Source organism: Pseudopipra pipra, chromosome 5 (assembly GCF_036250125.1).
Source record: "Pseudopipra pipra isolate bDixPip1 chromosome 5, bDixPip1.hap1, whole genome shotgun sequence".
Taxonomy (NCBI): domain Eukaryota; kingdom Metazoa; phylum Chordata; class Aves; order Passeriformes; family Pipridae; genus Pseudopipra; species Pseudopipra pipra.
Genome location: NC_087553.1, coordinates 69,713,959 through 69,727,127, shown reverse-complemented (window position 1 = coordinate 69,727,127; position 13,169 = coordinate 69,713,959). Strand labels below are relative to the sequence as shown.

Sequence of the window (13,169 nt, the reverse complement as noted above, 5' to 3'; positions counted from 1 at the left end):
ACTGAACCATGTCCCCAAGTGCCACATCTACACATCTTTAAATACCTTCAGGGATGGTGACTCCACCACTGCCCTGGGCAGCTGTGCCAGGGCTTGACCATCTTTTCTATGGAGAAATTTTTCCTAATATCCAATTTAAACCTGCCCTGATGCAACTTGAGGTCATTTCCCCTTGTCCTGTCACCTGTTACCTGGGAGCAGAGCCCAACCCTCACATGGCTGCAACTTCCTTCCAGGGTGTTGTAGAGGGCGAGAAGGTCCCCTGAGCCTCCTCCAGGCTCAGCCCCCCCAGCTCCCTCAGCTGCTCCTCAGCAGATTTGTGCTCCAGTCCCTTCCCCAGCTCCACTGCCCTTCTCCAGACAAGATCCAGCATCTCCATGTCTTTGTTGGAGCGAGGGGCACAAAACTGAACACAGCATTTGAGGTGTGGTGTCCCCAGGCCCAAGTACAGGGAGATGGTCCCTGCCCTGGTCCTGCTGGCCACACTACTGCTGGTACAAGCCAGGATGCCACTGGACTTGCCCACCTGGGCACACTCCAGCTCATGTTCAGCTGCTGTGGACCAGCACCCACAGAAATAATGCCTCTTCCCATGCAGCTGAGGCCCAATATATTAACAGCATCCCCCACAACCTTATCCCAAATTCTGAAAAGAGATTTCTCCCTTTTTTGTTCTCTGACCTACCATACTGTCTCTTCAACAGCAGAGCACTCTGAAAAGCCCAAAAGACTTGAAACATGCTAATTTGTTTTCCATTACTTTACCCCAATTCTTGCTTGTTTGCACATTACACATTCCAGTGCACAAAGAGCTGCACTGGCACAAATTCCTGTCTGCAGGCACTACCACCAGCTGCTCCACATCTACACATTCAAAGCACATATCAGAGCAACAAAGTCTCTGGTCATATCAGAAAGTCCCTTAAATACTCAGGCTGTTTATTTACTTTCCAGTCCATTCCCATAAACAACGAAGGAAAAGCCATGACGTACACTTGGTAGTATTTTGTTGTGGGTACATGATGTTCCAAAGGAAAAATCTTGGTAAATACCTGCACATCAACATTAAACCCGCTCTGAACAAAAGGGATTAAGCATAATTTGTTATATTTTCTTTTTCTTCTCATGCAGAGAGAACTTTTAACACAGAGAAAAAGTTTTAACATAAAGGGAACTAGTTAGTTAGAAAAGCAATCCCTTTTCTGTAGCAACACCTCAGAAATACATATTTCCAGAAGTTAACTGAGCTACATTTCTTCCACAATTAAACATCGTTATCTTAGTAGTATTAAGTACTTAAAACTCAGTTATGACTAATTTGAAATAAGAGAGAAGTAAAACAAGCACAATATACAGAATTAAAGACCAGTACACAAAATAAAAATGCTTTACCAGTCTTTAGATCGTCATTTTCTTCCCAGTCCTTGTAGAGCTCTGTTTTAGTCTTCATGAAGCAAACCTGTTTGTTTCTAGACCATATTCTAAATTAGTTTACCAAAAATGACCAGGGGAAAGTTCTCCTCCTCCACTCGCAGCACTTGCTCCACACAACTGAGCCACTTGACACGTGCTCCTTTTTCCAGCCACGGCCCCTCCACAGCTCCACGAGCTGCAGCTCCTCAAACAAAGCTGCCATTTGTCACTGGAAGTGTCAGGCAGGCACCACGCTGCTGTTCCCACCCCAGCCCACAGCCCCGCATTCCAGCTCATAATAAACAAAGGGATTGGAACAAACAGCTTCAGAGGCCGCGGCTCCTGTGACACTCTCGGCTAAGAATTCTTACTGGTATTTACCCAGCGCTGCAGGAACAGCATCTCACTGAAAAGACTTACTAGAAATGGGGCTTGAAGTACCCTATTTCTGGCTTCTTACTTAAGAAACTATGAAATGGAGTAACTCTAAAATAGTTTCAATTTCTGTAACTGTTTGGCATTCCCTGAGGGCAGAATGGAGAGTTTACATATTTTCTGCTCTAAACTCCTTCATTGTTCAGGATATCTTGGGGACCTGAAATACCTGGTGTGGCAGAATTTGACAGGAACATTTTTGTTGCTAAAGGAACAAAAATTCAAGATTTAAAACTGGTAGAACTCATCTGCATCCTCAAAACCTGGAAAACAGATCTCCATGCCAAATATTCCAGGACAGGCACACACGAAGCCATTCTCCTGCATAGATTTTAGCCCTCACACATCTCTCTCCCACAACCAGTCAGCTGGGGTTTGCTGCCTGCAGCCAGGAGCCAGCCAGTTCCATTGCCCAGCCTGAGGAAGTCGGGGCACACACGCTGCCAGCCCCAGCGTGGAAGACTTGGGTGGGCTTCCAGCTGCTTGTGAAGCCAACTGAGATGATCAGTGGGACTGGCACAGGTTCCCCTGGGATGCTACGGGGTCTCCATCCTTGGAGATGGTCATAAGCCACCTGGACATGATCCTGGGTAACCAGCTCTGCGAGCAGTGGGATGGACCAGATGACCTCCAGAGGTCCCTTCCAACCTCAACCATTCTGTGGTTTTCTTGTGCTCTGAGAAGTGCTAAAATGCCAGGAACACAAGACAGATCTGATCAAGTGTGTCAAACTGTTCTTTTTCCCCCAGAGACTGAAAAAAAATTAAGTTCCTTCAATTGTTTTAACCTTCCTCCCCACATCGCCTGGCTGAGCACCGAGCCTGGAAATGAGCAGCAGCTCCTTTGTCTTTACCACTGATTGCTGCTCATGGATCCCACCCAAACCCAGGTGTCAGTAGTTTAGTCCCTGGTCTCAGTGTGAGTTTAGACTAAGCCAGTGCCATACCCAACACCAGGCACATTTCCCTCCAAAGCAGTCTGTAACTGCTGACATCCCCATGCCCACAGCAGCAACCCTCTTGCTAGACCGAAATAATCTTCCACTTTGCTCATCGCAGAACTGCTCAACTGGTTTTATAAAACCAGCTACTGTCTGGTTTTTTACCTGAGAGGGTATTTGTGGTGAGGATGAAAAGAACTCTCACTCAATGAACACAAGCACTTGTTCCAGGTTAACCCTCTCACAGATACACCTTCACCACTTGAAAACAACCTGCTTTTTAACAGCACTGGTGCTCTTCTACCACACCTTCCCCCAGGCAGCAATAAGCCATATTACAGACATATCTATCTATCTATATATATCTATACACACACACACACACTGTAGCTACACTAGACCTGTATATACTGACACTTCTTTGACATCTCTTAAGTTTAGCATGTCTATTTTTGTGGGTGTTTTCAAGTAGACTTAACACAGAGGAAAGATTTTGGCTTAACTGAATTTTTTTATCTCTTCCAAAGAAAAAAAAAAAAAGGCAAAGCTATTTGTAAAATCAATATATTGCACTATGCTCTGCACCAAAAAACCCTATGCCAACAGCAAAATACGTGCACCCTCCCCCCATTAATCAGCATGTCTTCAGAGTAGACCCTATTGTAGTTTTACAGCATGAGTAATGGGTGAAAGAAATGAAAGTAAAGATTTAACTTTTCTGAAGATGACTGCACTCTCCTCTTAGTGAAAAAATCGAGTTTCACTATGGCAGAATACCTGCAGTATTGCAACATCCCCTTTGAGACGCTGCACAGTCACCAGTGGAAAATGGTCACTTTGGAAATGAGTAGAATTAACTGCTACTGAAAACTCCCTCAAAGCAATTTTAAAGTGATCCCCAAAGGACTCAAAGCAAGAGCAGGGAAAGCAAGGCAGCCCTGCTAAGCAATATTCCACAGAAGAAACCTGTGTCCAAACAAGAAATGAGAATTTAGAAGCCTATATATTGCAGAGAATTTAAATCAACTACCCAAACTATCTCACTTTAAAGCAGCAATTAAGAAAGGACTTAGAGGAATTCTACCAATATTAATCAGTTACTGCAACATGTCTATCACTATTTTTAGTAACAGAGCCTTACTGATACATATTAGTTAATAGAGCACTGAAAGAAAAAAACTCAGAATAAACCAGCAAAAAAAACAGAAAGAGAACATAATCTAATAGAATACAACTTGTCCATTTACTTAGTCCTAATTTGCAATTTGTTTTTCTGGATAAGTACACCTGAAAATTGAATCATCTCCATCAGCTCTGCCTACAACTCACCAGCTGGAAGCTCCAGTTGGAATGCTCATGTCATCACCTCACTACTGAGCCTTCTGAATGTCACCACACGGGTTACAAAGTGGAGTGACAAGATCTGGCAGTGTTCTACTGTAATTCCATTTCACAAAGTGTTGTGTGTGCAGTCATGAGCCAGAAGATAATTAATTTGCTGAAGGTTAACATAATCAGTTGCAAAGCCAGAAGAAACCATAATTGCCAATTTGCGACAAGCTACGCTGAAAAGAGTAAGCCCAGCTCTGAACAATGCTGCTTTCTTGAAAGAAAAGGAGAAAAAAAAAACAAACAATACCCAACTCACCCTCCTGCCCATGACTCTGTCAACACAACCCAAAAAAACATTTATGGCAGCTCTTAGACTTCAATGTAAAAACTTGGGCTGGGTATAATTTGGGGCTTGCCAGTGTGTTAAGACTGGTCTGACCTGTGCAACAACTACCTAATGCCTTATGTCTGAGCCTAAGTCATCCTTTGTTCTCCTCTTCCCAAGGGTGCAGTTGGCAGCTGGCCTTTTCATTAGTTCACTGCTGGTTTTCCTCACTGCTGTCAAAGAGCAGCGTTCTGGCCCCAGTGCAGTGGTCCCTCACCTACACATTTCATCTGTCAGGAGATGCAAATATTCTGCTGAGCTCAGGAATTCCAGCCCTCTGAACAGTTCCAGTGGTGATGGGAGCAGATCTGCATCTCACAGTTCCAGGAGACACAGCCAGTGCTGTTCCTGCAACACCTCAGAACCCAGCAGCGATGGAGAGACAAAGATCCAGCCTTCATGGAAAAACACAGGAGGGTTTCTGCTACATGGAAATTATTTCATGGTCTTCCACCAAAGATTAAATTTCCTGGAACTCCTACTGTGGCTAGAACTGATCCTGCTGTAACATATAATCTGCTTCATCTACAGCCCATGAGCATTACTCCCACACTCCCCTGAAATCCATGACCTTTCCCAGCACTAGTCCCAGCCTTTATAATTAATGTCTTAATAAAATATGCTGCAAATCAGCTGCTGCATTATACAGTAAGATCAGACACTTAACCTCATCAGAAGCAGTACTGACAGATAAAAAGCAGGAAGATTACAGGAATTTTACCCTCAACCTAATATAAGTCGAGTCATTCTTTCATACCAGTGTTTTTTCAGGTACTGGTTATGATTTTATAAGCAAATTCAGCTGAAAATGCCATTTTTTTTTGATCCCTTGTACTTTAAAAGTATATTATGTCTGCAGTTCCCAGAGGCTTTTGAAAACTAAAATATCCCTTCTGCACACTGAGGCTGCTCATACTTCTTTTAACTGTGACAGGCTACTAAACATACAGGCAAAACAATCTTTCAGCAAGATTGAACACAACCATTCCCTGCAATAAATTTCCTCTTCGTTTTCCCAATGCCATACATCAGGATGACAAACAAAAATCACTTTTTTTTCCAGCAACATAAATCAAAAGAACATTAAAAATATTCTCTGAAAATTTGACATTATTTTCAAACATAATTTCAGATTTCCTGTTTTGAACATTTTCATTAGTGGTAGAATGTGAATGTTTTCACAGCACTGCAATTTGCAGTATCAATTTAAAGAGTAAAATGGTTCTAATATTTTAGATCCTGATAAAAAGCAGAACATTTCATAGCAAGAGCTATACTTCCCACATTAACAGACTCAATCAAGTAGTCAGTTGCCACACTGCACTAATTATGTTGTCTCCTGATTATTCATTTTTATCTCAGCATTAGTCAAAATTAATGAACCAAACAATAATTATATTTTAAAATTTAGTATTAATGATGTGAAGCCTTAAAGCATCACCAAAACAATGCTCATACAGACTCTGGAAGAAACTTTTAAAACGGGGTCTTCATTTTTGAGGAAGTTGTTTTATTTCTTCTGTAGGGCCAGAGAAATTACAAAAGTTCCCCAATTAACAAAATTTCATCTATATTGATATTCATCTCTATCATTTACTGGCTAAAACAAAGAGGTTTGCTCCTCTACACAGCCCATCTTTGAATACACTGCCGTACCCACAGTCCAGCTCATCATTTAATTACACAGCCGATTTAACTGATTACAACAGGAAGAAAAGGAGGGTTTGTTTTTGTAATAGACGCCGTTCTGCCAGTTCATAAGACTAAAGAGCTCCAAGCCAGCTCAGAAAAACACCAGCACTGACCCGGGGTGGCAGGAGCAGCACTTGAAGAGCATCGCGGGAAGGAGGAGCGGCTCCCCCCGACCTGCCCCGCGCCCTCCGCGATGACCTGGGGCTGAGCCCGACCTGAGGCTGAGCCCCGACCTAAGGCTGAGCCCGACCTACGGCTGAGCCCCGACCTACGGCTGAGCCCCGACTTGAGGCTGAGCCCGAGCCCCGACCTGAGGCTGAGCCCGACCTACGGCTGAGCCCCGACCTAAGGCTGAGCCCCGACCTAAGGCTGAGCCCCGACCTACGGCTGAGCCCACGCTGCTGCTCGGGAACGGCGCTGCCCAAAGCTCGCCGGCCCTTCCGTGAGACGGAAAAGGAAGCGTTTGCAAACAAGCAGCGGATGAGCAGCCACTGATAGCACCAGCCTTTACTCACCAGCTGCACATGCACTGCCAGCCTCTGAAATTTCTGCCTTCTCCTGGAAGAGACAGCACGGAGTGCACAGGAGCTGCTCCTTCCCCCAAAAAACCAGCCCGAGCCCCTGTCCACACTTCAACCTGAGTGTCCCTGCTCTGCCTCTCTGGGCACAGCCTCCACATGGCAGGATTTATTTCCATAAGCTCAGTTTCACCTCAACACACACACATCAGGAAAATAAAATCTTAAGTATTGCTAATATTCTGGCAGGATGAAAAGGCATTTCTTGCTTTATACCAGCAAAAGCATGTCACTGTAGTTACTCCAGGCTGCTGGACAGGCTCTTGGGATCCATTCCAGAGAGTGTGAATCTCACCCATCCCTCCATCTACCACTGGGATACACTGAACAAACCAGTAGAAGTCACAGAGGAGCTGTGAGGCCCTTCTCTATTCAACTTTAACTATAATCTTGACATATTTAGAGTGTCTCCACAAAAATAAAAGTACTGAGTTACACACTACAGCTCTGCTCACCGTGGCTGAACAGCTTTCTTCAATGGCTGTCTCTGAGCTATTCATCTTTGAGCAGATAAACATTTTAACTGCAGTAATACCCTAAGTACAAACAGGATCCTCTGAGCGAATCCTATGAGAAGTCTGAATGGCACCAAGAAGCTCCCATGACACTAAACCTTCTCTTGGTGACTAGGATAAGTTTCACTAAGTCCACAGAAAGACATCAAAGACAAATTTAGACACCTGCCTGCTTGTAACATCAGTCGTGTCTACACAGCACGGGGCTGCTCTGAAAAAACCTGAGTCATCAGCTCCTTCTAATATCTGTCACTTAATTAAAAACTAAAATGGCATTTGAGACAGGGGAAAATACTGAAATTCCCTCTGAACATTTGAAATCATTTTAAGTGTCATCCATGCACTAGATCCATGTTTTTTATGTTTATAAAGAGGTTATAGGAAGCGCTGGAGGAGTAAAAGACAACAAGAGGAAGGGTAAACAAGTTTGTTGAACGGCAGCAGAAACTGGGGAAGTTTCTTCATCCTTGCTCCGAGAAAAGGAAGTTGGTGATAGACAAGAAGGTTCTGTTGTTTTCAGTTGCACTGACTGAGGGCTGGTAAACAAAGCAAAGTAAACAGCCACAGCATTTCCCAGGCGAAGCAGGAATTAGGGCCTCCCGTGTCTGGGTCCCAGCCTGAAGCCAAGGGAAAGCACAGCAGAGGGGCTGCAGTAAATCCCAAAGCCATACCCACCAAATCCCAAGCCAGTTACAGTCACACTGGTAATTAGCAATAGCAGTACTAATTTGTTTGCCTCCATCTAGTTTGCATCAGCTAAAATCTTTATCAATATAAAACAACTTCAGAGTTTGGTTAAAATAATCCAAAGGAAAAAAGATCAATCCCTCAAACTTTGTGGTAGTTTATCCACAAAACATTGGACCAGTAACACAAACCTTCTGCCTAAGTTATATCACCACCTTTATTTCAATCAGTTTTTGCTAAACATAACATCAAATTAGTTTTTAGATTTAATTCATCCCCACACCTCAGGACAGTCTGGCATTTAAGCACAGATAACATGAGACACCAGTACCAGTGAGGTCAGGCACAAAGCTGTAGTAATACAGAACCACAAAACAAAAATGAAAAGCCGTTTGTTTGAGCAGTTGATTTGAAAAGATAACACAGGTTGATCAGAACAGAATGTTCCAAAGAGGTCATAAGTCTCCTTCAAGTATGAGATCACAGTGAGAGGCACCATTTGGCTCATTCTGAAAATGTTTTACAAATATCTGGCAGTCACTTAAGACAATAATTATTAATTTATTCTGCTGGTGCATGGAAACAATTACTTTAGTAATCAGTCCATTAACAGACGTATCACTGACACTTCCCTTGACTGGTTGAGAGGAAGATAAACGCTGAGGTACCTCAGTAGCACAAACCCACTGTCACGTTTTCAATGCTACTCAATGCTCAAAATCAGTACTTTTATCTAAGTACTGATGCAAAATGAAGAGCTACAAACACACACTGCAAACACCTTAACAAGTTTTCTGTTGCAAGACAAACACGAGGTTAATTTTAGTCTAAGCCTGGTGCACAGGCACCAAGCAAAAAATCCATTTATTTCTTAATGCTGAAGTCAATAATGCATTAAACCTACTAATGAAGATCCACTTTGTAACCAGTACAGTCTGTTTAAAAAAATAAAAAAAAAAAAGCAAACCACCCATAACCCAGAAAAATCTGACCATTTATCAGACTCTCATATCTCAACAGAAATGGCTAAAAAGCAATTCTGAACTCAGTACACAGAAAATGTCTACTTCATCTAATGCAAACACTATGATACTTTGGCAACACCTATTCCAAGTTACAAGGGTTAGCTCTAGGAAAATACACAAATAAACCCTTTTACACATTTCAGTCCATCCTAATAACCTGTTTCATTCAAAAAAGATCCCTGTCAAACTCTCCAAATCTCATATCCCTTACAGTATCAAAATCCACAGGACGAGTCAAGCCTTGGTCGAGCCTGTGGAGCAGCATCTGGCAGGGAGCATCCTGTACCCTGGGAAAAGCAGAGTGACTGCAGAGCCCTCCCCAGGGGCGGGCAGGAGCTGCGCCCTCCACGAGGGAGCGGGAACAGCACCGGCTGTGCTCGGTGAGGCCCCAGCTGAGCCAAACCCGGACCCAGCCCGTGTGTGCACTGGGACAGACAGGCAGTTTGGGGATTCAGCACTTCGGGGAGGGTTCAAGTTCTCATTTGTGCAGCCTGGACAGACCAGGAGTGACAGGGCTCACCGGTTCCAGGCATCAACCAAACATCGGAACTCGACTCTTCACAAGAGAATGGCTTTGAGCCCTAAGCACCACCAGCAGCTGCACATACAGGTCAAAGCTCTTGGTCTGCCCAAACTGCTTTTAAAACCTCCTTTTGACCTGGAGATGTAGCCACAGTGTCAGGCAGGAAACCTTCCCACCGGGTACAACACTCACTCTGAAATTCATCGACTTCACATGAAAGTTCAGCAAATTCAAGCCTGAAATTTTCATCACTGAAGATAAGCCCAAAATGACTTGCAAGGGAAAAACATCTTGGTTATGAATTGTGGTTCCCTCTTACCACCAAAACATTCCTTCAGTACACATTGAAATCCCAACCGTGCATTTCTGATGTCACTACAAACAAAGCCAAAGCATCTCCTTGAAACAAGGAATTGTAATGCAGTAAAACTAAGGCACCATCTCTGCTAAGGTGTTCCCAGGAGGTCTGGCAATAGCAGAGGAAATGAAGAGGATGAACATCATAAAATTTCCTTGAGTTACAGCACTTTGGAAGGATTAGGAGTTATTACTCCAGGGGCTTCAAACTTGATGAAAAGCCTTTCATCAACTCTTCCCTCTTCAGCAGTACAGTTGTCATCTGCCAACGCAGAAGTCTAAATGTGAGGGGAAAATACCAAATATTTCTCCTGTCTGAGTTTTCTGAAACCAGTTAATTTAACAACAAACAACTTGTTATGACAGCAAGTTTTTGAGAGAATTCATAAACAACTCAGACTCCCTTAAGGCTGGGAGAAGAAGCACAGATAATTTTCAACTTAAATTTATTTTACCATAATCCACACTAAACATAACAGCTCTTGGGGTGTGTTAGTCATCAGTGCAAACTTCGTGTACTTAGTCTAGAAATTCTGCTCACTGCTTTTCTCCTTCCCTACCTCACTTTCTTCCCTGGTGTGTGAAAATCCAGGGGTGTAACCATTGAACACTATAAAATTACTCACACGTACTCTTTATTTGCCAACACCCACTGTTTGGGAAGAGCATGAAACCTAAAAATTGACAACAGGAACAAAGAGCTCACATCACTGTGATAACGGGTGCTATAAACACGTAGGAAAAGAAAAGCTACAGAGAGTACTTTGCACCTGAGGCACAACAGGCTGTTCAATCCCAGGGTAACATTGAGGCCACCTCAGAGTCATTATTGACAGGATTCTCTGAGCAATGAGTCAGCTGCACACCCCGGGGAAGTTCCCCCTCCATTAAAACACTCCCACAAACAGCCATTTCTCTTCAGGTGCTGTTGAGCCTGGGTGCTGTTTCACTGAATCACCTCTAACACAGACTAAGGCCTTTTTTTCAGATAAACACACAGGATTTTAAGTGAAAGCACAAGACAAATACAGGGATTTGCCACTCAGCTGATCAGGCTTTACTAAATCAAAAATCTTTAGCGGGAATGTCCTGAAGGGCTGCTGCTGTTTGATGGTGCAGATCTGTTTGGGTGCTGTGGATGCAGGTGGGGCTGGAACACTCAGTCAGAACTCCAGGTACAGCCCAGGCTGGGGCTCAGCTCGGACACTGCAACCTTCACCCTGCCCCTCAACACCCTGCCGGGGCAGTGACCCGGAGAATTGTTCTCTGGTAACCTAACACCTCCTGGCACTAGAAAAGCAGAAGAGAGAGAATTTACAAGTCAGCCATAATGACAGGACAAATGCAAACAATATGAAAAGAGGATACAGAAAGGGGGGGGGGGAGGGGGAAGGGGAGGGGAAGCATGATGTTTTATTTAAGGAATGATATTTTAAGAGCATGATGTAAAAAACTTCTAGAATATAATAAGCTGTCAAGTTAATGTAGGGGTCATCAGCAGCAAGGGGTAAGGGACTTCAAGCCAACAGAGAGGGATTTTAAAACTATCTTTCATCATAGGTATTTTAATGCACAAAACCACAAGTAAGAAACCCAAATATTAAATTAAATAATTTAAAATAATTATTGAGCTGCTCTAAGTTTTTACTACCTTGTTGTAGAACTAATTCCATCAGGTTTGAGTAGCAATTTTCTCACTGCCTTGTACCCAGACATGAGATCAGCACTACTTTCTATCCCTCTGGATAGACAGACAATGCTGAAATGTAAAAATAAAAAATAAAATGTCAAAAGCCTAAAGGAAAAGTCACAAAGGCAAAACAGGAATGCAAAACAACTGCACATGCTTAGAAAGATGAAAAAGAAACAGAAGCAGTTGGATAAGAATAGGCTATGCCATGAGTTAGTGGGAAGGGGTCTAGTGAACTATAACTTTCCAAATAACTAAAAAAACAACCCCCATAAACAAAGAGAAAAGCACAGTTATCCCCCAAAGCCCACACAGCTGAGACTTGTGAGAAAACTGATCAGCACGAAAGGAGCACAAGTCAGGTGACCTTAAATTAGCTTCACTTTAAAAACATGCTAGCTGCCTTTTGGGTAGCTCCAAGTTAATCCCCAGGGATTCCAGACAGACAGGGAAGTGGCACATTTATAACCTGCTGCCATGGCCTGACTGCCACATACAACTGTGTGGCCACTTCAGGGCAAACAAGGCAAATTTCTTATTCAGACCTCAAAAGTAACTATTTCTCAGTGCAACTGGAATGTCATTACTACCCCAACACCAGGCACTTCCCTGAGATATCATTTATACGTCAGAATTTCAAGTTGGAGCTTCTGAGTTCATATAAATAGAATCCCCAACAGGTCCCTTTCATGTGGGACCGCAGGAATTAGACCAAATTTTAATTAAAGGACTGCTCACATTTGTCTCAGAATGAAGAAGTTTGTTTCCCAGTTTTGTTTCCCAGGTTGGGACACAAACTCATCTGCAGTTTTTTTAATTGTGGAGGAAAAAAAATAATCATTCAAAATAGTAAAAGAAATGAAACAGTTTTCATGTTACAGCAGTTTTGTAACATCTTTGTATTAAAATAAATTATTCCCAAATATGAATCTGTAAGTTGTTTTTTTTTTTAGTTTTTAATTGGAAACAACTGTTTTCCTGCTAACCAGAAGTCTATGAACTCAACTGATGAAAGCTGCATGACAGATAAAAAGCAGGCAAAAAAAGGTTGGAGATGAGAAATACAAAATAATGCAGAAAAGTTGTTTTAAATTAAAAAGTAATCAGAAATTGCCTAGAAAGGCAGCTTAGTTAAATAAACAAACCTCAAACCAAATCACTATTAAATAACAATTCTACAGCAACAGGAATCATTCAGATACATCAAATAAATGTTGTGTCCCCCTCATCCACCTGCCCCCTGCAACCACCTCACATTCAAGTGTATTCCCATTAACCCTAATTCAATTGTCTTTTCTCCAAGCTTCTCCTATCATGCCATTTCTGTAGATAGGATGCAAGAGAGATATGTTGAGGTTTCCTAATGGTAGCAATGACTTTAGTAGTTTTAACACTTACCACCTAAAATTGCCGAAAAATCCACTGTCATACCAATAAATAGTGTTTCAAAACCAATTAATAAACATCGGTAGCTGAAAAATGTTAAGCAGCTTATTAAATGTTTAATTGTTTTTTAGCACAGATTTTATCCAGTAGTATATTAAGAGGGTGTAAAGGGAAATGTAGGAGGATGTCACTCAGACATCCAGTCCTGGAT

General features: G+C 42.6%; 1 protein-coding gene and 1 long non-coding RNA gene across 7 annotated transcripts in view; one reads left to right on the top strand and one right to left on the bottom strand.

The window, feature by feature from the left end:
* LOC135415034 (uncharacterized) overlaps positions 1-13,169 on the top strand; it is a 621,260-nt gene that overhangs the window by 572,735 nt on the left and 35,356 nt on the right. The window lies entirely within an intron of this gene.
* Positions 1-13,169, bottom strand: part of USP6NL (USP6 N-terminal like) — a 117,327-nt gene that overhangs the window by 70,226 nt on the left and 33,932 nt on the right. Inside the window, exon 1 of one of the 6 annotated variants that reach the window (XM_064656512.1) lies at positions 1,393-1,549. The exons of the other annotated variants lie outside the window; for them this stretch is intronic. Coding sequence (XP_064512582.1) covers positions 1,393-1,450 — 58 coding nt within the window. The 5' untranslated portion in view covers positions 1,451-1,549. Of the gene's footprint in view, positions 1-1,392; positions 1,550-13,169 lie in introns of those variants that run through there. 6 annotated transcript variants of the gene reach the window in all.